Raw genomic sequence first — 27,182 nt, 5'->3', positions numbered from 1 at the left:
GCTTGTCTGCATGCAAATCTCTAATAATTTCCCAGCCCTGTGAAAGGAGGAACAGAGAACTTTTCTCTATTCTCTCCCATTTATATATGGTACCTGTTGTTGCTATGGCAGTGACTGGCTGGGATCGCCTTCCACTGCTTATTCCATAGAGCTCAATTTCATATTCAGTGGCCTCTCTGAGACCTGTTATGTCCCTGGTTCGTTCAGGGGCAAGTAGGGTTATCTCCAGTGGCTCGGACTGCTTTTTGGTATCTCTGATTTTGAGAACAAAACTGTCGAAGACTCCTTCATCAGCTGTCCAGGACAGACGGAAACCGTCTGGGGTGGCATCTGAAACCAGAAGGTTGTCAACTTCCGGCTCGGCTTCTAGAAGGGAAGAGAACGGTGGAAGGAGGAGAGAGAAGATCATTCAGCAGCCCGTGCCATAGTCTCTCTGGCGGGGGTATTGATATGCAGTCATGTCCCGGCTCTCAGAGTTAGAAGTGTCCTGAGATACCGAAAATAAAATGATTCAACATGGACATGTCTAGTAGGTCGAGGAGAGGAGAAAGATGGAGTTGATACATTCAGTACAAGTCAAGTGGGTGCTTACATGTGTGAGTTTTGTCTAAAAGCAGTTCTATAAATCCACATCTGGACTCAGCAAAGACCCCTTCCCTGCATTATTAAACAAGTTCAAAGCCAGTAACTTGTTTACATTTGCTCTCTGTCTGCCAGGGCTGAATGCCCATGTCTGTGAGACCTTCTTCTTTTCTTTTTGCAAAGACAAATAAACCAGCATTAACGATCTGTAGAACTGCCCATGATGATACAGCTGATTATATTTCCCTTGATCTTGAGCATTTGGCTTTTAAAATGTTATAAATGTTATGCTCTTTTTCTTGGAGCTGCTATACTAAAGGAGGCTCCTACTCTTGACTGGCTTGCTTTTTGTTAACCATTCAGTAAGTGTTCAGATGGTAGAACTAAGACTTGGAACCTCTTGTGCTACATACTTTAGACCCAAAGTTGCTATCTTGGATTGCCTTAACTAGACAAAACTCAATGTTAAGATAGATTTAGAGCTGAGTTTCCCAAAGTACACTTAGAGCAAACTATATCTATTTGATCATCATCCACTGTCAAATAAATGTGGGAAATATTTCCTGGGTAAGTCCCTCTTGGAGAGACGCATGCACTTTACAATGTTCTCTAAAGCCTTGTGGTCAAGGATCTTGTTAAACTTATGTTTAACTCCGTGTTTCCGAAATTTATTTGAACATGGAACTTCTTTATTAAGTAGGACCTCTGAATATGGAATTAGTCCCTTCTAGAAAGACTTTGGGAAACACAGATTTTTGACTGTTAAAGTAGTTCATGCTATATTTCTCTAGGAATTATGAGTGTGCAGAAAATGATGGATTTAGTCTGTATTGAGGAATCTCAATGATATTAGTGTTTACCAGTATAAGTCCACAGTTGGTTTTCCAATGACAAGCCCACCTGGCAAGTTTGGCAAGACCACAGTTGAGGCCTTGAGATGACAAATACAGTAAATAAGTTTTTGAAATATACTCCTTGGTATATTTCTTTTGAGAAGGCGGAAATGCAGCTGGGGACCAGCCGGATGAACACAGAGGAGGCTAACGTGGAGGAAACACACAAGAGCTACAGACAAGACGCGGCCAAAGGATTCGGGACACCTAGTGGAAACATTTCGACGTTTCTGGAGTGGGAAGAAAGGAGCACTCGTTAGAGACGTGAGACAAAGAGAGTGCTGGGGGGCGGGGGGCGGGGGGGACACAGAGACTAGGCCACATCTATGGATTAAGTAGGAAACATGGACAAGAGTGTTAAAACCATGGCGATCTCATAGATGGATTACACGGAGGGAACCGGGAAGAGGAGAAAATGGCTCGCTTGAGCCAAAATACCTGTAATAATCTCAGCCCTCAAGGGCTTGGTTTGGTGCCCTTGGGTGAAGCCAGAGACCATGACCTCATAGCCAATGCCAGTTATAAGGCCTCTGAGCTCCAGCTTCCTCTGGGTTCCTGAAAGGGTGAATTCCTGGGGGTCCAGCAGCTTCCCAGAATCCACCACCGTGACTAGGAAGCTGTCAAAGGCATTCTCCGATGCCATCCAGGAAACTGTGAACCCGTAGGGATTAATGTCGGAAATGGTTAGGTTTTCCAGAAGGGGCAGGGCCTCTGAAAGAAGGGAGGGGTGAAAAGAACTCAGGTTAGCGGTGCTGACTCTGCTGGGATAGCACAAGTCTCCACGAACACTGATGAGATACACAATCAATCATCAAACGTGTTAACGTGCTCAGAAAATGCATCTTTGGTAAGAGCTTAGCAGATGCCGGATGATGTTGTCTTGTGTAGATCTCTTAACAAGTCTATGAGATGGATGTTATTCCCACGATACGGTTAAGAAAACCGAGCTTCAAAAGAAGTTGACTGACTTGGCTGAAGTCGCAGGGCTAGTATGTGACAGAGCAAGGTTCTAGCTGGGTCTGACTCCAAAGGCCATGGATTTTCCCCGATAAAACTGAATATCTTGTAATGGGCTTGGACTCCTTTGTCTATTTCCCCCTAACTTGTGGTCTTGAAGAAAATCAGCTTATTTATTTATTTTTAAAACATACTCCCTTTTCAGTGTATTTTATGTGTTTCTATTCCACTTCTAGATCTTATTTAGAATTAAGTTGGCCAGGCCAGTTGGTGATGTACATCCTCACCAGCTGAGATAAAGGGATGAGGTAAGAATTTTTTGTGTGTCCAAATTTAACCAATTATGATTATGGCCTAGTAAGGAATACTAAGATTTGCTCATTCTTTCACTATTTATTTTCCTGGATAAAGGTAGGATCTTCAATAAATTCTGTCATTATTCATTCATTCATTCACCAAACATCTGTGTCTCAGGTACTCTTATAGGTGCCAAGGGGTCTTTTTACACATTGAGATTCCCTGCAGGAGTGAGCTTGTATCAACTGGACTTCTGTTAATAATTCTCAACTGACAAGGCTTCATGTCTGTTATCCTATTGAACCCTCATAATGACACTGTAAGTAGATATTACTGTCCTTTCTTCTCACCCATGACAACAAAAGAAGCAGAAGATCAGGGATTTCTCCATGACTCAGTAGTAAAGGCACTTCCCAGGTGGTACAGTGGTAAAGAACCCGCCTGCCAATGCAGGAGACGTAAAAGACATGAGCTCAACCCCTGGGTCAGGAAGATCCCCTGGAGGAGGGCATGGCAACCCACTCCAGTATTCCTGCCTGGAGAATCCCATGGACAGAGAAGCCTGGAGTGGTATGGTCCATAGGGTCACAAAGAGCTGGACATGACTAAACGACTGAGTGACATGTCCACTGAGTGGCTGAGCTGAGATCCAGCCTAGGTCATCTGACCCCAGGTTCAATGTTCTTTCCATACCCTAAGCCAGAGTCTAACTGGTCAACCCCATCGGTGCTAGCAAGACCTGAGGCATAAGCGAGAGCACTGGAGAAGGTCCAGGGCCTTCCCTCCAGTGAAACAAAACGCAGCAAGAGTGTATGTGTTTATTTTTATCAGAGCGGGCGTGGGGGTGGGAATTCCATGGCCAAGGCTGCTTTAGCCACATCTAGTTTAGAGCCTGCTATTTCACTGAAGCTAAATGCAAACATTCAAAGAGATAAATGACCTTACACTAGTGCCCAGAGTCTAATACATGGACTGTAAAGGAAAACGTTTTAAAAAGACATGTTTGGTGACTGAATGAACAAGTGAATGAATGCCCTCACCCCCTAAGCAGAGATTTAAATTTTGTCACAGCTTGGATTTCCTGTACTTATTTTGAACTGCATGGTGTTTGTCTTGAGGCTTAAAAAAAATGAAGATCTCCTCTAAATCATAACTCTATCAAAGGCAAAGATGAAATCACATATACTGTGCTGACAGACTCCTTTGTCTGCAAGACAAGGGTCTCAAATTCTGCTGCAGAACTTTGTTTAGATATGTGGCGCCTTTCTCTGATAACTGGCCTCCGCAAACTTCCAGGCCATCAAAGCAGAGAATTCCAAAGAACAGGAGGGTGTTCAGGCTAATTAGTCCATCAAGGGCTTGCTATTTATAGTCCCTCGTCTTCAGGTTTTTTTTTTTTTTAAATCTCTTTTAAAAATATGCTTCTTTTAAACTGCAGAGTAATCCAGGATTAGCTGAGACAATGCTGTAACTGGATCCAGGATTCCCTAAACCAGCTCTCCCAGCCCCTCTTTCTTCTCTCTGTGGGAGACCCTGCAAGAAGCTACAAGTAAGGGCCTGAGGATCTGCTTCCAGCCATGCTTTCCCTCCTGGGCAGTGAAGTTCTCCGTCATCTGTCAGTTCCTTACCCTGCCCCACTAAGGACTGATCATATTCTGCATTTGAAGACAGGACAATTGAATTCACTTTAGACAACTGTACAGAAAACATTACCTCTCTTTGATCTTACAGTAAAAAAAATTGTAGTGTTCTCTTAAAAAATAATAGGATAGTCATGACTGCCAGATCTATTGTTTCTATCTAGGCTGTTGTTTTTATTTATTTTTTTTTATTGTTGTCATTGCTTATCTTTCAGAACCCTACTTTTCTCATACTGTTGGGAGACAGAGGAAAGGACTCAGCATCTGTGAAGTGCTTCCTGGATGCCAGGCAGTTACATTTCACCATATCCATTAAATCCTGAAACTGCCAGAGGTGCCTGTTAGTATTTTGTTTTCATACGTATGAGAGTGGGGTTTCAGAGAAGTTAAGAGCTGGTCAAGGTTATGTAGTTAAAAAGATGTGGGAGAGAATTGGAAACCACATAGGCCTGATCTCAAGATCCTCACTCTTCTAGGAAACCTATGCTTCTTCCAATTAAATACTTAGTTGATCTTATTGATAAATCTTATTTATGTCAATAAATAGCTATTTATAGCAATTTAAACCTCAAGAGACACCTGGTTTCATGTGAAAATCAGCCAGCAAAGTTGGTCTCCTGAAAATGATCATTAATGGAAAGCAAGAGACTTCTAAATATTTTCTGAGGCTTTGCAGGTTAGAGATTTGGTAAACTGATACCACTTTCAGCCTTTGCCATCGATTTAGGATAATTTCAGGAAAGGGAATAGAAAATTCTTTATGTAATTCAAAGGGAAGAAGTTGAGTTCAATAAATAGATCGGGTTTAATTAAAATTGGGATTTATCTGCTCTAAGGCTGAACCTTCCTTAATCTGTTGTAGATGTCAATTTTAAAAAGTAACCCCTTTATGGGAGAAAAAGTAAATCATTTTATTTCTGAGGCAGTTAGTTTATGGGCGGCTTTACCTAGCATGATTTATGGACAAAATTCCTGCCTTGGGCCATTACCAACTCAAAACTCACTCTCCAGCCAGAATCTCCAAACTGTGAATCAGACAGCCTATAAAACTGGGCACAGAATTCCTCGGCAGCTTTATACGACTGTTGAGTCTACCGTTTTCGTTTCCTAAGAGTGGCTGTGAAGGGTCTCTCTTGGCAATAGCACTGGCTCTCTTTTCATGTAGAAGTTCACATATGGAATGAAGACTATACTGGGGGTTGAATTTCCCTTTAGAACGCCCACCCCCTTTCCTCCCTTCCCCAGTTTAGAATTCCGAGCAGAACCAGAGCCTCTGAAAGAGTACCTGTCACGACAAAGGCAGTGAGGGGCCTGGTGGAGCCCCCCGCCCAGGGGGCCCCGGCCACACTAACGTCATAGCCGGTGTTCTCCACCAGGCCCGTGACGTGAGCGTGCTGGGCGTCTCCTGAGACCGTGAGCTGCTGGGGCGCGTGCAGCGAGTGAGAATCGCTGACATTGATAACAATCTTTGCAAAAGGCCCCGCTTGAGTGGTCCATGACACGTTGAAGCTGTCAGGGGTGATATTGCTAAGGACTAGCGTGCCCAACTGTGGCTCTGGCTCTAGGGGGAAAGGAACAGGGGCAGAGAGAAAGAGAGACACCGTTATTAGAGGGAGCAGATGATTTCTCCAGCATGTAGCCATGGAACATGAAAGTATCAATCCCTCCAAATATTTGCTGAAAGGTAGTGTATCAAGCTGTGTCCACACCTGCATCGGTTATAATGCTAGGAAATATACCACTTTCTCTGCAGGTGTGGATTTGCACTTTTTTTTTTTTAAACTAGAGACGTGACCATTTGCTGGTCATGAATACAGAAAAGCAAAGAAGCCCTTATAGCAATAGATAGAATTACTGTAAAGATGTATTAAAAGTACATTTTCTAAGGCTTGTGATGGGACACTAACTCTGTGAGATGTTCCAAGACAAGATAGCTTCACATTATATTGAATAATATATCTCACCCTAGAGATTCGTGAAGCGTACTAGCATTTTAAAGGAATGCCGGTTCTGTAAAGAAACCTACTTAATTTCATTTAGCCCAGCATTTCACAGGGCTTCCCTGGTGGCTCAGATGGTAAAGAATCCACCTGCAATGCAGGAGACCTGAGTTTGATCCCTGGGTTGGGAAGATCCCCTGGAGGATGGCATGGCAGTCCACTCCAGTATTTTTGCCTGGAGACTCCTCATGGACAGAGCCTGGCGGGCTACAGTCTATGGGGTCGCAAACAGTTGGCTACCACTGAGCGACTAAGCATAGCACTTCATGAACTTATTGATGAATGGATGCCCTAACTGAGGAATAGTCTCTGAACATCTCAAGTTGCTGGTGTGCCAGGGAGCATGCCTTAGAAAATGATATTTTGGAATTTCCTGATTTAGTCTTTGATCTGTTTGGATTGTAGAAATTAAAGGTTAATATCCACACAAGAGAAATCCTTTGTAGTATTCAGAAACCCAAATGCATGCACCATGTAGAAAATCTACATCTTACTCTGAATACGATAAAGGTGAAGCTGTCCTCCACTCAAAAATCCCTGGTATATGTAAAAGTTAAAGGAAAACTTGAAGTTAGACTTTGCATTTTCTGATATGAAATTCACTTATTGGATAATTTGGAAAGATGGATGGTTCCACTGAGGTTAAGTTTCTCCTGTCGCTTAAAATCTAGATGATCTGTGATGAGAGCAACTCATTTTTAATGTAGGGGGACTATACTACTAGTTTCAACTGAGACATATGTGGTCTGGCCACCTAAATGCACATTTATTAAATAATACTAACATTAAAATAAGTTCAACCCAGATGTATTTTAGAGAGAAGCGACAGTCCAGGATAACTGAGATACTAGGATTAGGATTTAGTGTTGGGAAGAAGCAAACTCTTTCTTCCAAGGACTCGGATGTTGTTTTGCTGCAGCTCCAGGATTTGGAGGAAAGAAGGGGCTCATTTGGATAAACTTTAAGGGGACAACTGCACAGCATAACTCAACGCCACATAAGTGGACAACTGCAGAGCGTAACTCGAAGCCATGACGTCTGTAAGGACAAATGGATCTGGCTCAGAGGCAGAGTGTAGCCGGAAGTAATGTCATGGGATTTCCTACTTAGCAATTAGTTTGAGAAGTTAATGATGCTATAGCTTTCAGCTACAGCATTGGCAAATTACCTCAACCACAGAAAAAGTGAAATCCTCCAATGGGTCTCTGTCTGCTTTTTCCTTATATGTTGCTGTGGAAGGAATCTCCCGAATTAAGGATGAATGTTAGGACTCTTTCTATGCTACCGGACGGAAACTGGCAGTGCCAACGCATTAACAATCATGCAGAATAAGACCTGGGTTTTTTCAAGGTCAGCTGAACCTCTAACTGTCTCCCAAAGGATGCAACCAAGTTGAAAAGTGAGATGCAAGAAGAAACTCAGAGAATGGTAGTGAGGGTCCAGTCAGTGTTCCATGCAAGCTAGGGATGTTTTTCTATTACCACTTCTAACCCTTTGAAACAACTTCTTGGCATGCTGTCCCCTTCTGGGAAAAACAAACATTTCCAAAAACCTCATACTCTGAATGTTTACTGCATGCACCAAGATTTGGATAAGATGACAGATGAAAGGAAGACTCTGACACTCTGTTATAGATATCAGTGGACGACAAAACATGCTTGACGGAGTCAGTGTCAAAAAAGAGCAGTCTCTAGGGAACGCAAGCAAATAAAAGTTCTCAAGAATAAGATGAGACCACTGGGTCCTCTCATGTGAGTCTTGGGGTGTGCTTTGGGGTGTTTTTCTCTGCATGCTAGTAACACCACTTTTAAAAGCTTGGTGGAGAGAAAGAGAATGTGGATCTTTGTGACCGAGGAATCAACAATGGCATGCACACACTTCTTTAAATAAGACATGGGAAAACTGATTAGAAAGACCACAAGCAGATGATCATGTTCAAGACCAGATGAAAGGATGGTTTAGAAATTCAACCAAAGCACGCCAGGTTAACTCTATACAGACAAACAGAGCAATGCCAGATGTGAGCAGATATTTAGGAAAAAGAGGTTGACACCAAAGTTCCTTAATTTGGGGTGAGAGATTTTCTTCTAAAGCTCTAGTTGGGGTGGTTCTCTCAAATTTGAGAAGGATCTGGAGGAACAGAAGGGTGAAAAATGGGTCAAAGGTGATTCTGGGGGGAATCCTCTTCAGAGGAAGTTCACTGGACAGTGAAGAACCCATCATGGGAAATACCTGTGGTTGCTTGGACCATCAGGGTCTGAGCATGCTGCCTGCCAATCAGCCCGTGGAGGTGGGCAGTGTAATCAGAAGAAGCTTTGAGGTTGGTGATGACAAAGCTGCGAGATGCCGCAGGCAGAGAATGGACCACCGTCTCCTGGAAGGGGTCAGAATTCCTAACTTCTACAAGGAAGCTATCAAAGGTAGACTCCTGAGCTTTCCATGAGATGGCCACACTGCCCGAAGTCACATTTGAGACAGTGAGGTGGCTAAGGAGAGGCTCAGCTACTGAAGTAAGAAGGAAAAAAGAAAATACGAACAGCATGTCAATGTAAAACTCTATTAGGTCAAAATCAAAACATGTAAGACTAAATCCATAAAGTTTTAACCTTTACCCTCTGATAAAGGAACTTGCCCTTTTTTGAAAACCAACTTGAGCCGTGAGATAGAAATACCTGTGTTTGACTGATTTCAGTAGGTTTTGATGAACTTTCATCTGGTTGGGATGAGAATGAGGTACTGCTGGCTAGCTCACTGTTCTTCCTGCAGTCCATGCTGAGAACAATTTGTAGTCTCATGTAGAATGAGGACAGATCCTCCCTTAGCCTTCGGCAACTTAAAATGAGGGAGTTTGGATTCTGCAATGTTAATCCTTTTCTTGAATTCTCCTAGAATATGGGACCCATTTTTGTGAGGAGAAGAGAATCTCCTGTTTACTCCACAAATAACTTTTAATTTCAGTTTGTGAGGTCTAATTTTATCTGTCAGGAGAAGGCATTGTCCAAAAATGTGCTAAGAATGCTATTTTGAAATGGACAAGGCTCTCCTTTTTGAATTCACATAGAATTGTCTTTTGCTGCATTCCAGAGAGCATCTCTGATAGTGTGTATGTCATAGATAACACAGATTTATGGAGGGCAGTTCACTCTTTGGTTAACCAAGTTCCTTATATAAACACGTCTACTCTGTTTCTGCCATCTACCATTCACTGTTCTGGGAGCAAGCCAGCATGTTCTGGTCTTTTCTCCTAGAGGTGGCCTTGAATTGGGGTGGTCTGAATAGTGTGACTTCCTCCTACACTCATCTGATGAATAACCTTTGCTGACTGTCATCACTTTCCCAATTCAAGGTCATTAAATCATTGGAATGTTGGGGTTTTGGGAAGTCAAAGGCATTGGAACGACAAAAACCATCATATAACACACAATATAATTTTTAAGACCTCTTTGACCAATACAGACATCTTCCCAAGTCCAGAACAGCTCTCATCAGAGTTTTTTTAGTTACTGAGGAAGAGAATTCTTTTTTCCAGATTCAGCTTGGCAATCTGGACCACACTATATATCATGCTGTAAATGTCCTGGTCAGTGATAAATTAGGAAAGTCACCATGTGGGCTGCTGCTGGGAGAGAGGTACCAGTGCTCCAGCCTAGTGTCAGGGAACAGTTACCGCCCTGTGATCTGGGCTTCTGTGGGCGGGAAGGAGTGGCTTCATCCTGCAAAAAAGACTCTGGAGAGAGGGTGTTAGGAGTAGGTGAATGTGCGTGTACCTGTGGTGGCCGTGGCGCTGATGGTTTTGGTCTGCATGCTGGGAGCGAGTCCAGAGAGGTAGACAATAAAATCATTACTAGGGCGGAGCCCTGAGATGTGGGCTGTTCGTTCAGCACCAGAGACGTTATATTCCATGGTCTCCAGGAACCTATTGGAATCAATAATTTCAACGGTAAAGGTCTCGAAGGCACCATCAGTAGCGGTCCAGGAGAGATTGAAACTCTCAGAAGTGATGTCGGAAACACTTAAGTTTCCAAGTTCAGGTTCTCCGGCTGAAAAAGGAGGGGTAGGAGAGAAGAAACAAATAAATCCGAATTAATCACGGGGCTTGGGTTTTAAGACTGTATTTGTTAATAGCTGAGTAGAAAGATCTGACAGTTCAGGGTCAGGGCAAAACGAAGCAATGCTACCAGTCAGTGCCAATAGGAGAGAAAAGGGGGATTTGTTAAAAGGAAGAGTATAAAAAGGAAGGTACAGTAAGTAGATTTGCCTGCTCTGGAGCTGCCACACCTGATCAAGGCCTGCCTGAGATCTGGCCTGAGTGAGGAGAGAGGCTGAGTGTCGACCACAGGAACTGCTCTGCCGAAGCCCCGGTGCTTTGGGAGGCCGCACCTCAGGGATGCTGGCCGTGGGTCAAAAGATACGAGTGCTGGCAGCTTTCAATCTCTTAAATTGCACTCAGGAGATCATGTGTATGTACGTGGTTGCTGCCAACAGGCAGATATTCTCTGCTCTGAGGGAGTTCCCATCTATTCAGATGATAACTAAATAATTCTGATGCCATTCCCCTCCCAAGGTGGTACCTTGAGGCTTCTGATTTTGTGACTTAAAGGGAACTGGCAGTTTGTCAGTGTGATTCTTGGTGTTTTCATCGTGCTTCTGACAAGGGCCAGCTGTTCTCAGATTCTGTTAAAATAGCCTGTCCTTTTTTAACTGCTTCTCCAGGGGCCTTGCCAACCGAGAGAGCTGAGCCAGGACAGGCCATCAGGCAGCCCTGTTCGGCCAAGAAGTAACATTTTGTCTTAGTGCTTTTCTGAGCAACAGGAATAAAACATGCAGAGGGCAGGCAGGAGCAGGGTTTGAAAAGCTCGTATTGTCTCTCTAGCAGGGCAGGAGAAAGCTTTCCCTTCCCAAGAGATCTGGTGAAATGCAGACCAGATGGAATTATGGCTCTTCCTCCCCACAGACCGACTCATCAGAAGCAAGCATGTTGGTATCATTATAAAGAAAAAAAAACAAACATAAAAATACTAAGAACACCCAAACCACAAGATCTACAGAAAAGATGAAAAGTGGTGGGTGATTTCTCTGCCTTCTGAGAGGGAACGGTTTATGGACATTAGATAAAAGGGCCCCGGGTCCATCCAGGGCAGCCTCCGCTGCAATTTTTAGGTATTTCAGGGTCAGCATTCATACATCCGTCCTGTGCTGTATGTTTATATCAGCAAGCATTACTGAAATGGTGGGGGCTGAAAAGGAGAGCTATGTTTTTAGTAGAATCAACTAGGACATAAAAGTTCACACAAAATTTAAGTTGCAGTAATTATTGGAAAATAGGAAAGGCATATTCAAAACCAAACCAAACAGCCTCTGCTCAACTTCAGACCAATGGAGGCACAGGGAAGATGGGCCATGGAAACCAGGCCAGGGAGGGTTGCGCTCTTGAGCAAGGTCCAGGGAAACACTGAATGCTCTGTCATTGGATCAGACTGATGAGTAAACCAAAGCACACCCTCCTGGGTCTGGGCTGAGAGTGTGCCATCCAAAGGCCAATAGTCCAGGGAGCAACTCTTGATTAAAAGAACAAAAAGGGCATCAGATCTTTGACATTCATAGCCTGGGACATTCTTCGCTTCAAATGCTGCTGTGTGTACTTCTGCTAATGAATGGCTTTTTCTTTGGTATAGTCTCCAGTCATAATTGTGTGATTTTTTTTTTTTCTTTTCTGGTCTAGCTATTTGCTAATTTGATGTTGTAACAATGACTCAGTATCTGAGAGAACTGCCCGGAGGAGGGTAATTCAGTTCTCTTATTATACTCAGTTCATTTTAGAGAAACATTTAAATTAAAACATTTCTTTTTAAATGCAAGAACCACGGTGCCCATATCCTTGAGGGATTTGGGGTAGTAAAGCACCATTTCCAACTTCCAACAAAAAGACTACAGTAAATAACATGTGCTCCATCAGAACTCTCACGTGGGAAGGTTGGCTTTAGGTTACATCCAACCACAAGGGAAGCGAATGGAGACCATCAAGCTGGATCATGAAATGGAAAGCTGTCATTCAAAAGAGATGCAGTTATAGGACTTGACAGGTAAGGTCTGGGAGAGGTTAGAGGTCAGAAAAGGCCACATCTGCACGTACATTCCTGAGATGTCAAAGGCATCTGGACCAAGGCACAGCCCACGGGCAGGTCTCTGAGCATGCAAGGTCAGCAGCTAATGGGCACATGGAAAGGATTTAGGTATGGATGCAAGCTGACTCCTCGCACGATCTCTTGGAGAGAAATCACCCTGGGCAGGGAGAACAGGTACCTGTGGAGGCCTCAGCAGAGAGCACTGGCGTCCTATAGCCCCGGATCACCCCGTAGATGGTGACACTGTAAGGGGTGGCGGCCTTCAGGCCCGGGACGTCCACCGCCCGCAGGCTGCCGGGCACCGTGAGGTTCTGAGCCGCCTCTACCCTATTGGCCTCCTGCACCTGAATGACAAAGTGCTCAAAGGCCTGGTCCGCTGCGGTCCAGTTGAGTCTGAGGCCATCCCAGCCAGCCTCGGTCACGACTAAGTCTCCCAGCTGGGGGAGCTCCGCTGAAGAAGGACAGAGAGGAATTTGTCAGTCCTGCCAACCAAACGTGAGGAAGGAATGTCCCACAGCCCAGCTCGAGGGAAGACAGAAAGGGGCAAAAGATTTTCTTGTGTTTGTGTGTGTGTAGGCATTCCTGATCTCAGGGAATTTTCAGTTTGAACTGCGGTAACTGGCCACAGCTTTCTTAGGGAGATAAAGATGGTCAGAGAGGGGATCATCTGTGTTGTTTATCCTTGACTTGGTGATGCCAATATTTCCCAGAATATTTTCAACCATTGACAACCCACTGGGAGGTCTCTGAGGATCATGCATGACTAGCACCTAAAAGGCCATGGAAAAGGTGGCATTGTGGGTCAGGGTAAGGGAAGTAGGAATTGGTTAAAAGTACGTGGACGTCCCTCGTGGCTCAGATGGTAAAGAATCCGCTTGCAATGCAGGAGACCTAGGCTCCACCCCTGGATCAGAAAGACCCCCTGGAAGAGGAAATGGCAACCCACTCTGGTATTCTTGCCTGGAGAACCCCATGGACAGAGGAGCCTGGCAGGCTACAGTCCATGGGGTTGCGAAGAGTCAGACACGACTGAGCAACTAATACCCCCCACACATGGGCTTTGGAGGCAAATGAGCCTTGGTTAGAATTCCAACACTCTTGTTTGCTAGCTGCATAATCTGGGTCATGTCACCTAACTCAACTCTGAGCCTTGCTCTCCTCATCTTTAATTGGAGCTGACAGCACACATCATTTCATTGGAATGTGTGGTGACTGAGTGATAATATTGATAAACCTCTAAGATGATACCTGACAACCACCTGACATCATACTTGACATATAGTGAGGGCTGGATAAGTGGTGGCCCAACAGATATACGTTTGTTCCTTGGTGTCCTTGGCGGACTGGTTCTAGGACCTCCACAGATAACAAACTGAGGATGCACACTAAATGATGCAGTATTTGCATATCACCTACGGGCCTCCTCCTGTTTACTTTAAAAGTCGTCTCTAGATTACTTATAATACTTAATGCAATGCAAATGCTATGTGTGTAGTTACCAGCACACGGCAAATTCAAGCTTTGCTTTTTGAAGCTTCCTGGAATTCTTGTCCCTAATATTTTTGATATTGGTTAGTTGAATTTGAGAATGTGGAACCCACGGATACAGAGATGTTTTGATGTTTCTCCTTGGAACTTCTTGGTCACGGGGGAGAGAATTCCCCGCTTCGTCTCATTATTGAACTCTGGAGAGATCCTCTCTTTGCTGCCCACAGGCTAGCTGACTAGGTGCACAAATCATGTGCTGAATCAGGTTTGGACAAGTCTGATGTCTTATCTCCAGACTTTTCTCATCTGTCAGGGATCAAAGTTTCCGTACTGGGTTCTTGGCTTGGCATGTTCCCTCCCGGCTTCTCCTGACAGCACTTTGTGTCTGAATGAAGAATGTTTGCTTCACAAAGCAAGGCCCTGTGTGTGAAATGAGTGTCTACTCTTAATTAAAAGTGATTATGGTTTGCTCTGCAGATGGTGCAGAGCAGCACCCACTATTCATCTTTCTACAATGTAGGACAGGGAGGTCTGGTGTGCTGCAGTTCATGGGGTCACGAAGAGTCGGACACGACTGAGCCATTGAACTGAACAATTTAGGAAGGAAATTTAATGTAGTCATTATTGATTTAGAAAGTTTGGGTTCCAGATAAGGAAAAACTCACTGCTGCTCAGGGTTAAATGTAATCTCCCAGCCACCCCCTCTTTTTTTCTTTTGAGGTTGAAGTGACCATGGATTCAAAGTCAGAAAAGAAAATATTTGCAAGATTTCAGTCAGAAAAAGTATGAGGTACTGGTTCTCAGGTATTCTAGGATCCGGTGCTCATGGGGAATCTGGGCAAACTGGACCTTTTGGAGGGGCTGCCTTTAGACTGTAGAACTGGTCCTTTTACGGAAGAACTGGGTTGGAAACATGGGTGCAGATGGCCCTCTCCTCCTTCCCAGCTCACCAAGAATAGCTGTTCATTTACTTGTCATATAGTGGGTCTACCTGTAAGACTGCCCATGCAAAAGGAATTCTACTGCCAAAAACACAAAGTTTATAAACTACAGATGCAGATCACTGTACCCTGCTCTGAGATCCCATGTGTCCCAAAGGCCCCTTTGGCTCCTGCTTGGTTTGATGATATTTCAGGAAACACAGGCCATTGATAATCTGGCCAGTTAAGGTGTACTGTCACATAACTTTTCTTATATAGTTTCTAGCAAGGACCAGTTTTATTCAGTATATCTCAGCAAGAAAGACAATTCATTTGATTAGGTTATTTGGGTGGGATTAAAACACAGGACATGTAGAGAAGGGCATGGGCTTAGAGCCCAGCATAAAAACACTCCAGGCCAGAATACTAGAGAGGGTAGCCTTTCCCTTTTCCAGGGGATCTTCCCCACCTAGGGATCAAACCCAGGTATCCCTCATTGCAGGCAGATTCTTTACAAGCTGAGCCACAAGGGAAGCCCATAAAACCCCTAATCCCCCAAATCAGACCCATTTCTCCATGATCCTTTTAAAGCTGTTTCTAGCAACCTCATGACCAGCAGTTTTCTGTAACAGATGGAGTTGCATATTTTCAGGGGACAAATTGAGATGAATTGTTTTTCCTCTCCAAATTGAATCTAAAACATTGAAGTCCAACATGACTGTCCTTTCTTGCCCTGCTTCAAGGATCTGCTAAGGAGAGAGAGACAGACTTGGCTAACTTCAGCAGATGATGATAGATCACTTCAGAGGTTATTCTGCAGTGGTCTGACTACCAGATGGATGGCCATCAGTGACTCTGAGGCCACTAATTTTAAGATTTCTCTAGAAACTTCTGACCTTATTCTGTGTCACAGCCCTGCTGTGTATGTTAATTATACTATGATATGTTGCTATTGGATAAATTTAGCTATTTGCCATTCAAAATTTACTACAGAATGGGTGCCTTGCTAAGTACTTTCATTCATTACCTCATTTACTGCTCATGACAGTGTTCTGAGGTCAGAGTATTGTCTCTGATTTAAAGGTGAGAAAAGAAGGCTCAGAGGTATAAAATGAGATACCCAAGAGTATGCAGCCAGTAAGGTGGAATTCCAACTCAGACCCTCTGGAGTTAGAGCGTGTGTTCATGCTGACTGCCAACAACTCTGAGAGTAGTCCCTGACTCATGGGGAATTTTCTCTATTCCAATGACAGGCTGGGGTCCCTGGTGTGGGGAAGAGGGTTGTGTACCTGTGATGACCTCCACAGCAAGAGGTTGAGTGCTGCGGTCCCTGACCTTGCCGAGCAGGGTGATTGTGTAAGAGGTACCAGCCTTGAGGCCTGGAATCTCCACGGCGTGCTGGCTGCCAGGAACCGTGAGACTGTGAACTTCTCGGGGCTGGTCAGTCTCCCGGATCTTAATGACAAACTGCTCATAGATCCCATCGGGGCTGGTCCAGTGCAGTCGGAGGGCATCCCAGCTAACCTCGGTCACTGTGAGGTTCCCCAGACCCGGAGCCTCCTCTGCACAAGGAGACAGGGTTGCCGAGTTACTAAAAAAAGGCAGTGGCATTCTGGGATTCAGTTGAGATGGCATGGAGGCTGAGGTGGGGAGAGTTGTCTGGCTGGTGTTGATCACAGATGTGTGATTTACAGCAGGTGTCGAGCATACTCTAGCTGTTGGCACTGAAGCCAGGGCCTTTCTAGCCAGCCTTTGTCTTTCATAGACAGTTCTCAGAATTGTTCACAACTTCCATTCTTGACATACAGATGGGGCTTCAGGGAGTCCTTTGGGGAGTTCTTAAAATGAGCTCAGATCAATTTTTTTTTCTCCCCACTCGCCAAGTGTGCTTTCCAACTTCTTAGATAATATGGCTGAAACTTGCTTTGAAAGAAAAGTCACCTCTTAATTTATGCAAGAGAAGAGAACATGGAGCTTTCCACGGAATTGGCTCCCAGGCTAGGACTAGGACCTGGCCAAACAAGGGACAGGACCTCTGGGAGAATCACGGCACTCCCCCTGGAGTAGGAGTGGAGCCCGCTTCAGAGCAGGGAAGAGCGTGGATCCCTCCTAAGCGGGAGGAAGCAAGTTAGTGAAGCAGTCTAGAGCACCTGTTAAGACTTCAACAGAGAGAGGGGCTGTGCTGAAGTCCCGAGTGACCCCGCGGATGGTGATCCTATAGGGAGTGGCTGCCTTGAGCCCAGGCAGGTCCACGGACCTCAGCCCTCCAGGGACAGTGAGGTTCTGGGCTGCCTCCTCTGTGCCAGGCTCCTGCACCTGAATGAGAAACTGCTCGTAGACTCCTTCCGGAGCCGTCCAGTTGAGTTTGAGGGCCTCCCAGCCCACCTCGGACACTGTGACCTCTCCCAAGTGGGGAGTGTCTCCTGGAGAAGGACAAAGAACTCGTTTAATGATCAAATTGCACACGCTGATCCAGGGACTCTGTAATGGAAGAGCAGGCCTGACATGACTTTTTTTAAAGGAATGTGACTTTCTTTAGAGAGCCGGGCATCACGTAGCTTCCTAAATTTGAGAAATACAGTCGTTGGGGTGAGGTGTAGGAAAACATTCGTGATCTTATTTTATTAAGGAATTGCCCTTGCCTGCAGAAGACAAGAAGATTATTATGATTATTTTTCCTTTTAGATATAATGCCTTAGCCTCCCTCCCCAGGAGGAAGCCTGTGAAGCCCAGGGCCCTGCTGTCGGGGCTCAGTACATAGTCCCCAGGTTGGGCGTTGCAGAGCCCCGCAGGCTGTGGTTCACATGACAGGCACTGTGAGAGCTGCCCCAGGAGCCGGGCAGCCCGCTTTTTTCCCATTATTAGGCACCATAGTGCTATAACTTGGGGTATTCAAGTCTGGTCAGAAACAAGCTGCCTCTGATTATCCTTGGGCAGTTTCCTGTTGGGAAAAACAGAAGCTAGATTCAGAAAGGTAAGCGGTACCTGTGGAGGCCTCAGCAGAGAGCACTGGGGTCCTATAGCCCCGGATCACCCCGTGGATGGTGACTCTGTAAGGGGTGGCGGCCTTCAGGCCCGGGACATCCACAGCCCGCAGGCTGCCGGGCACCGTGAGGTTCCGAGCCTCCTCCACCCCGTTGGCCTCCTGCACCTGAATGACAAAGTGCTCGTAGGCCTGGTCTGCTGCGGTCCAGTTGAGTCTGAGGCCATCCCAGCCAGCCTTGGTCACGGTGAGGTTTTCCAGTTCAGGGGCGTGGTCTGAATAATGATAAGAGATGGGGTCTGTTAAACCACGCCTAAAACGCTTTCCATCTGGGAACTCGGAAATGCACACCCGCTTCGGGTGCTGAGGGGCCGGGGGGCCGGGTCTCCTGCTTCACTCACTGCACCCCTGAGCCATGTGGTCGCTGTCAAAACGCTAACTAGCAGGAAAGTCAATATAATACTTACTTTGCCTTGTTGCGTACTGGGGTTTGTCTTTTTAAAACGTTTTTCCATTGACCAGCGCCCTGTGGATTTAGAAAGTGTTACACGTCTGCGTTGGCACTGCCCTAGGCTGCAGTTTCCATTTTGAAAAGTGTGTTTCATCCTAAGGATGAGATCACAAAGAAAAGCCTTCAGCTGCTCCTCTTGGGATCCTTAGTCTGAGCTGGCCAGCCTGCTGTATTTTGAGAAAATTGGCTCCTCTTAGAGTCCCTTCCTTTCTGCGCTTCCCCCATCTCCCCGGGAAGGCGTGTTTCACAGTCTCTTTATGCTGGGATTTTTGTCAGTTTGTGGGGCTCAAATCAGTTTACATAAACCACTGTGGACAGATCAGAGATAAATTAACATGGGACAAGTAAGGCTATCCTGAACAGAGAGCTGAGTCTCTGCAAAGCTCTCCCTCATTGGACAGAAAGAATTGCCCTGGGAGAAATAGTTATTAAGCTCAGTTAAAGCTGAATTTGCTGTCTTTATTCATCTCTGGAACAAGCACAGCACAGAACACTCACATGTCTCACTTCAAGGTGATAATTCTCCCAGGACTGAGCCTAAGTGGTCTTGGCATCACCTGGGAAGAAAGGACTTTCTCTGGAAACATCCTCTAAACAGCGGAGTAAGAACTGCCTTGAGTTCATATAAGTGAATGCATTGTTTCTCTCCATATATACTTTATATCGCTGCTTATTTCAAAGCAGCCTCGTGTGTCCACTAAAGCTGACTTCTCATTTGAAAATCTTAGCCTGCAGTTAGATTGAAGATATCGGTTCAGAGGGGAAAACGTTTCTTCTCCAGAATCTATTTGATTCAGACTTTTCTACTTTCTGGGGAATGTTCTTCCTGATGGTTCTACTTTGGCAAAAGCTGACACTACTTCAAATCCGGTTTGATCTAGAACAGGGGACTGCTAACGAGGATCTGAGGGTCAGATCCAGCCTGCTGCCTATTTTGGTAATCAGTGAGCTAACAACACTTTTAAATTTTTTAAATGGCTAGAGAAATCTAAAGAAGAACACTTCATGAAGATGAAATGTATGAGATTGAAATTTTGATGTCACAAGTAAAATGTCGCTGGAACGCAGCCATGCCTGTGCGTCCACGTCTGGCTGACGGCTGCTTTGTGCTGCAACAGAGGGGCTGGGACTGTATGGCCTGAAAAGTCTAGGATACTGACAGTCCTTTCAGAAAGTATGTGCCATACCTGACCTTGACCGTCATTCTTACAGACACTTCATTTAACCCAAATCTGTTTCCTGGAACCCTTGTCCGAGACCACATAGCACTTCCTAACCACACAGATGTGTCTTAACCACACAAACCACATCTCAGGGTCTAGGTGAGGAAGAGAGGGCTCCAAGCTCAAAGTGATATATCTATCCATACTTCTGGGGAAAGAAAGGAGAAATGGTCAGCCATCTTTCAACCCAATGGCCTCTGTGCAGCCAGGCACAGCATTCCAGGAGTAGCGATTATTTCCTTGAACTTGGACTTTCAGCACAACTAGACTCAGGAGTGTGACCTTTTCAAATATGCCAAGAGCCCTCATCCATAAAGAGACATGGGACGAAAACCAATCTAAGTCAGACTGTAAAGTTAAGGGAATCAATTCTGTGGCTCATAAACTCTCCTTTTTTATCCCACTTTCTTCTTTTTTTTCTCCTGCTGCTGTCAAAACTGCTTGTCAGGGACTTAGCTGACATAGACAGTTGATCCCCTTCATGTGAATTAAGTGTGTTTCCTCTCAGGTAACTGCTTTTTAAGCTCTCTCTCTAAATTATGACATAAAATACATATTTTTTTTCCCATGGAAGAAATTTCAGATGCCAGGTTGCAAGAGATGTGGGAAGAATTACCTAATCAGGCAAGGGAGGGTTACAGATTGTCTATTAAGCTGCTGCAGTAAAGATGATTGAAGAGAAGAGGAGATCCACCTTGGAAAATGTCTCTTTCTCATGAGAACCATCTTTTCTCTTTGCATCAGCTTTTGTCCATGCCTCAGATACTATTATACAATGTCCCTCATATTCTGCTTCATCGCTTGGTACAGCTGGTAGAGTAATTTTCGTATAATGTCATGTTGCTCAGTAAATGATAATAGTCATTTACTATTATAATAGTTGACCAAAATTTTTGGCTATTGGTGCCCTACCCAAAACACTTCATTAAACAAATGCTGGACAGATAAATAAAAGTGGAATTCCAATGAGTAAAATCAGTAGTTAAAATAAAGGGAGATGGGTAAGAATTATGAGAAGAGAGGGAATGACCGGGCTCCATGTAAATGCGGACTCTGCATTTCAACAGCAAATGACATACTTATCGGCTTTCTGCCCCAGAAGCCCAGTGTTTCCGTCGTGTATTCCACACTGAATTTCTTGGCCTTTCTTTATGAAAAGGCTGTTGTCTTTTTTCTCACAGCTGTGCACTGGCATCTACCCTCTGAACAATGTCAGTGGGCCTGGGAAATCAGAATTTCAAAATCTCATTTCTGGGCTCGTGGTGAGTTGACCAGCTGGCCTGGAGGAATTTCAGGCTGTGCCAACTTTAAATCTTTAGATTTCCACCATCATGTAGACGGTCATTACCAAGTGCTGACTGATGAGGCATCGGCTTTTAATGCTCACTGATGGGAAACAGAGTGATTCTCCTACAGCCGCAGAATGGCCAAATTCAAGCCTGAGGACCACCCAAGGGGAGATTACATTGTTTTGATCTCCTCTTGTAAAGTTAATGGAAATTCAAAGCTTTGCCTGCTCTAACAGTTTTGGGGGACTCTTAACACTCTCAAGAATGAAACCCAAGCCCCTTAGCATGATCTTCACTGCCCTTTGCAGAAGATACTGATGATGTCCGTGACCTTGAACCCTGTTCTCTCCAGCTCCATCATACAGCAGACTGTATGGCTGGCGCTGCACTAACATAAAGTTTCTCATGTTTTTGAACTTCTCATGTGCTGTTCCTCTAGCTGGAAATGTCATGACTCCCTTCTCCGCTTGCCCAATTCTTGTTTCTTTTTGAGGACTTGGTAAAGTACCACCTCTCCCAAGAAGCCTTCTCTGATACCCTGTCTTGACTTTGCTCAGGTCTGGCATGGGTATTTGCCTCTGTGCTCCTGTAGCTTCCCACACTGGCCTCTAAACAAACTAGTCACAGTCTTATAATTTTGGTTTTGATTCTCTGTTCTCATTGCAGTATGCATCATTTCCTGAGGGGAGGGGTTGTGTCTTTCTGTTCTCTATGCCAGTGCTGCCTGACCCATGGCAGGTAAGAAATAAATATTTGTGGGATGGATAAATATTTGACTAAATTTCAGTTTGCTCCATGAGAAAAATCAAAGAGGCCAATTAGAGCAGAGTGTTCTCTATTACTTGCAGCTGTTGCTAAAAACAAAATTCCACCTCTCTGCTTCCCCAGACCCTTGAGAATTATGGGGGTATCACTGTTGAGTCTTACACGGTGTGGAAAGATGCGTTATCAGCCTTGTGTATCTGCATATTCTCCCTGTTTTATGTCCCTTACTGCTCACAGCAAATCATGGCCTCCACTTCAAGCAGGGTTTTGTTGAGTTTATTAGAATACAGGTGCTGGGTGTGGGAGAGACACCTGGCACACACTAATTTTGTTTAGTGCTAACAGGGATGTGTGCGAGCTAAGTTGCTCCAGTTGTGTCTGACTTTTTGCGACCCTTTGAACTGTGGCCCTCCAGGCTCCTCTGTCCATGGGATTCTCAAGGCGAGGATACTGGAGTGGGTTGCCATGCCCCCCTCTAGGGAATCTTCCCAACCCAGGGATTGGATCTGCATCTCTTAGGTCTCCTGCATTGGCAGGCAGGTTCTTTATCACTAGTGCCTTTTTTTATTTCTTTCCTTCCTTTATTCCCTCTTCCTTTCTCCCTCCACCCTATCTTTCCTTCTTTCTTTCCTCCGACTTTTACCCAGAGTAAGCTTAATTATGGAGAGGGAAATGGTAGCCCACTCCAGTATTTTTGCCAGGAAAGTCCCATAAACAGAGGAGCCTGGTGGGCTACAGTCCATGGGGCTGCGAAGAGTCAGACATGACTGAGCACAAGCTTAAGTAAAGACTCCAGGAGAATGACTTCCCTTCCCTTAATTCTTAAGGGAGAGAATTTGGGCTGTTGCTACAGGGGTGAAATCAAAAGACCAGAAGATTCCGTGGAAATACTGCCTCTGGAGGAGCTGGGGTCCCCAAAGACTCCTGAAGCTGATGCCATGTGTTCAAGGTGCTGGGGTCACAGCACTGAGTAAAAGAGACAGAGTCCTTACATTCTGGTTGGAAGTAGGAGGCAGGCCACGGAGCAAGGCGTACCAACCCACTCCAGCATTCTTGCCTGGAGAATCCCATGGACGGAGGAGCCTGGCGGGCTGCAGTCCATAGGGTCTCAAAGAGTCGGACACAACTGAAGTGACTTAGCATGCACGCACGCAGGAGGCAGGCCATAGGTAAGTAAACCAAATAGTGGGTGCTATCAGGCCAGGCAGGTGTCATAAGGAACTCTGGAGCAGTCTGAAGGGGTAAATGAGGACAGGGCATCCTTTTAGAGTGGCAGACAGAGAGGTCTTTTGAGACACTTGAGCTGAATGAAATGAGGGAGGTGCTGGGTGAAGACCTGGGAGAGGAGGGGAATATAGGCAGCAGAAGAAGAATGTGCAAAGGCCCTCAGGTAGGAGCCAGCTTGGCATATGTAAGGAACAGCAAGAGGGCCAGGGTGACTACAGTGAAATGAGCAAGCAGACAAGTGGTGGGAGCAAGCCAAGTCAGGGCGATGGGAGAGACCAGATTATTTAGGGCTGTGCAGCCTGGGGTAGGGTCCCTGCATTATATTTCAGCTTTGATGGGCAGTCAGGTAATGCATACTTTTAACTTGATGCTGCATCCACGAATAGGCTTATGCTTTGGCTCAATGCTATGACTAGAGTCCTGGAATTCTCTGGGGAAATGGCTTTGGGGCAGCCGATTTCTCATTTTCTCTGTAAAGCTCATAGACAGTGAGCAGACTTCTGCTATTGAGAATCTAGGAGGCAGAGCTGGGAACCCCTTTCTTCAGAGTTTGAACCTACAGCCCTTTGACATTTCAAGGCTCAGAGCCACATGGTACATTCCCCCGAGGGCTTCCACTGTCCTGTTTCTTTTTTCTCCCCATGTATTTAGCAAGGCCAAGTGCCTGGACTTCTACTTCATTATGTATTCCACAACACAGTCCTGCCTGCCTCCTCTGTGTCTGCCCAACGGCTTTGCCCCATATTAAACCTTTCTTGATACTTAGAAGGAATCCGTTGCTCCCACTGCACCCCCACACCCCCAGTTACAGCAATGAAAGTGTCTGTTTCCTGGTGAGCTCCCTGGGAACACAGACCTGCCTTCATTGCTCTAGTATCCCCAGAACTTAGCATGGAACGTGGCTGTAGTGCATTACTGACTGAGTAAATGTGCGAGATGTTTACTGGGAAGATATTGTATGAGATATTTATTGGGAAGATAACTTCAGGAGACAGAAGTATCCACCTCCCTCTTAATGAAATAAAATAGTTCTATGGAGAAAGCCATAGAGAGAAATATTCCAGAGACAGTGGGGGAAGAACCTATAAAAGGAACTTTGCACATTTTTCTTGTAATGAGTGAGGAATGTCTTTAAATATACAATGCGATTTCTTTGAAACGGTGTTAAAAAAGGCACGGCTGGGAAAATGAAACCGCTGAGCCTCTGCCATGCCAAACCGGGCTCTTAGTCAGAGGCAAAGTAATTCCAGCCTGTGATTCACTTGAAAGCTTTCATCTCCCTGAGCTGCTGAAGCCTGGGGATTCCCTACTGGAGATAAGCGATGAAGTGGTCATGGCCAGAGGGTAAGATGCCTGAGAGGAGCCAGGAAATCCTCTATAATCTAGCATTTGTGAAGCTGAGGGAAAAGGAAAGAGAGAGGGAGACCGAGAGGGAGGAAGGAAGGAGGAAGAGGAGGAAGAGGAGGAGGAGGAAAAGAAGAAGAAACCATTCTCTTGTTTCTCTGATTCATTTGTTGTCGCTTCACATCTTGCAACAAGCTCATGTTTAACAAGCTGAACCATTTAAATCTCTACCATAGATTTCTTTCTTTCCAATTTATTCTCCTCACCTCATCTATGATGAAGCTACCCCTGCCCCACCCAAGGATCCATCTCATAACTGGGTGGAAGCAGTCCATGCATAGAGTCAATAGAAGTGACCACCTAAGTTCACTTTAGCAAATGGATCTATAGCTCAGCTGGTAAAAAAAAAAAAAAAAAAAAAAGGCAAAACAAAAAACTCTCCTGCCAGCACAGGAGACACTGAAGACCCAGGTTCAGTCCCTGGGTCAGGAAGATCTGCTGAGGAAAGAAATGACAACCCACCCCAATATTCTTGCCTGGAAAATTCATGGACAAAGGAGCCTGGCAGGCTGAAGTCCTTTCTGAAGAGGCTATTCTTTGCCTACCAAATACCCACCCCCTCTTCCTTACAAACTACCACAATTTTATGTGGGCAGCAATGCACACAGCTCAAAGACTACCTTTCCTAGACTTACTTATAGCTAGAAGTGGCCCATAAAATGTAAGAAGTCATCGGTGAGGATTCCAGAAGGACTCATCTAGGAGGCGCTATCTTTTGTTTTTGTTTCTTTCTCCTTCATGCTGCCTGTAACACAGACGTGAAGGCTGGACTGAAGCAGCCATATTGTGACATGGAGGTGGCTTTGAGAATGCAGGCCGAGGACTAAGACTAGTGGAACAGAAGGATAGAAGGAGCCCAAATCCCTGATAATCTGGAATTGCTGTGCCAGCACTGAACCACCTACCCTCTGACTTACTTTATGAGAGAGGAAACTGCCTTGTGTCTTGCTAAAGTTCTGTTATTTGAGATTTCCGTTATGTGTAGGTGAAAGTATTTATAAACGACCAAGACTCTTCAAGGCATTTCCAAATATGCCCATCACTGCAACCCCTTTTCTGCTTATGGAAATTCAGCTGGAATAGTGTCTCTGCCAAGACACTTTCTCTGGCTTATCCTAATTACCCCAATTACTTCCTTTCCTTGGGCAAGTTTTATCTAACACTCTATCTGGTCTTCCCCATAGACGAAGAGTAGGAGCACGTGAGTCAAAATAATAGTGCTTCAAATATCAGCATGATACCATGTATTCAATGGGTTCTCAATAAATACTCATTAAATGGAAACTAAACCCTTATCATATTCTGAAGAATTAACATTTTCCACCTATATCTCTTGACTATTTGGGAGCCAAAGTTAAATATGCATATTCATAAAAGAAGAACTGATTTTTTTTTTTTTTCCAGTCTAGCCATTGAGGAAACATGGGAGCAGGTACAAAGAACAGGATACTTGGACTGCAAGGGATACTGGAGGTCAGGATTAAGCTGTCATGGATAAACAAAGTTCATCACTTAATGAGTAAGAGAAAAATGAGAAGGGCTCTGTGACAGGCTCACAGGACTGTATATGGCATTCCAGGTAACCTGAGAGGACAGCAAAAGACCTGGAAGAAAAATATTTAATGGGAAATAACCAAAGAATTACTCCAAACCTCTTGGTCATCTTGAAAAGAAATAAAATGAAAAGTTAATGGATTGTGCTAAAGAGGGGAAAAACAAAAAAAAAAATACATCATCCATTTCTATGAAAACACGAAATTAAAACAAAAAGAACCAAAGACAAGCACAAACTCTCATGCTTTAAGTTCTCCTAGGAAGAAATATTTAAAAGCCATTATTGATTGTCCAGCTAGGGAACTTCACTATGGACACGTCAGTGGACAAGAGGAAAAGATGTGTAAGTGACTCAAATGGCATTTAGAGGATTCATGAGTGGAGAGTCCCTCGTCTTCCCATCTGATCTTTTCATTTGAAGACAACCTGGCTGGTGGGTCTGCCAGCCTCAGAGTCATCAGAGGGTCTGGAGAGAGCTCAGAGCTCTCTCCACCTCACCTGTGGACGCCTGTACCCGCGCTGGCTTGCTCTTGTGTCTGCCTTTCTCTGCTGTGAGCAGGACGGTGTATTCCCGCCCAGGTTCCAGGCCTCTCAGGACGTGGGAGGTGGTGTCTCTGGGGAGCTGCACCTCCACAGGCTGGCCGGAGGGAAGACTGTAGTTGAGGCGGTAACGGTCAAACTTGGCCACCGGCGTCCGCCAGAGGAGGGTCAGGCTGGTCTCCGTAGGTTCAGAAACCCGAAGGTCCTTGGGTGTGTCCAACTCTGGGAGGAAAACAGAGTTGAACATCCTTCAGGCTTCAGGGCAGGGCTGCTTCTGGGACTGAAGGGCGGCTGTGGGCCACAGTGCTAGGACTGCTGTGGAGCCGTGTGGCTTCAGGCATCTCACCCGAGTCTCAGTTTTCACCTGTGTGAAATGCCGTTGTACGGTATCTCATTGTGTTTTGGGAAGATTAAAAATATTATAGTGATATATCCATACCATGAGATGATATGCAAAAGCATTTAGAAGGAGCTGATTACTGACATAAGACACAATTTGGATGGATCTCAAAAGAATGAGTGGGGCTTCCCTGGTGGCTCAGATGGTAAAGCGTCTGCCTACAACACGGGAGACCCAGGTTCAATTCCTGGGTTGGGAAGATCCCTTGGAGAAGGAAATGGTAACCCATTCCAGTATTCTTGCCTGGAAAATCCCAAGGATGAAGGAGCCTGGTAGGCTACAGTCCATGGGGTTGCAAAGAGTCGGACATGACTGAGCGACTTCACTTTCCTTTCCTTTCTTTCCCTGGTGGCTCAGATGGTAAAGAATCTGCCTCTAATGCAG

General features: G+C 45.1%; 1 protein-coding gene across 11 annotated transcripts in view; it reads right to left on the bottom strand.

Annotated features, from left to right (window-relative positions):
• The window catches only part of TNC (tenascin C), a 100,267-nt gene that overhangs the window by 28,767 nt on the left and 44,318 nt on the right, over positions 1 to 27,182 (bottom strand). For 3 of the 11 annotated variants that reach the window (XM_043927432.1, XM_043927431.1, XM_043927433.1), the window contains 10 exons: positions 26,357 to 26,620; positions 17,888 to 18,160; positions 17,053 to 17,325; positions 16,192 to 16,464; positions 12,673 to 12,945; positions 10,137 to 10,409; positions 8,602 to 8,874; positions 5,655 to 5,930; positions 1,914 to 2,186; positions 94 to 366 (listed from right to left, as the gene is read on the bottom strand). In XM_043927432.1, the coding sequence (XP_043783367.1) occupies positions 94 to 366; positions 1,914 to 2,186; positions 5,655 to 5,930; positions 8,602 to 8,874; positions 10,137 to 10,409; positions 12,673 to 12,945; positions 16,192 to 16,464; positions 17,053 to 17,325; positions 17,888 to 18,160; positions 26,357 to 26,620 (2,724 nt within the window). The remainder of the gene's footprint in view (positions 1 to 93; positions 367 to 1,913; positions 2,187 to 5,654; positions 5,931 to 8,601; positions 8,875 to 10,136; positions 10,410 to 12,672; positions 12,946 to 16,191; positions 16,465 to 17,052; positions 17,326 to 17,887; positions 18,161 to 26,356; positions 26,621 to 27,182) is intronic. The other 8 variants (XM_043927437.1, XM_043927434.1, XM_043927435.1 and 5 more) reach the window with 8 other exon arrangements.

The sequence above is a fragment of the Cervus elaphus genome, chromosome 16 (assembly GCF_910594005.1).
Source record: "Cervus elaphus chromosome 16, mCerEla1.1, whole genome shotgun sequence".
NCBI lineage: Eukaryota > Metazoa > Chordata > Mammalia > Artiodactyla > Cervidae > Cervus > Cervus elaphus.
Note: the sequence above shows the minus strand (reverse complement) of the source record. Positions and strands in the feature narration are given on the sequence as shown.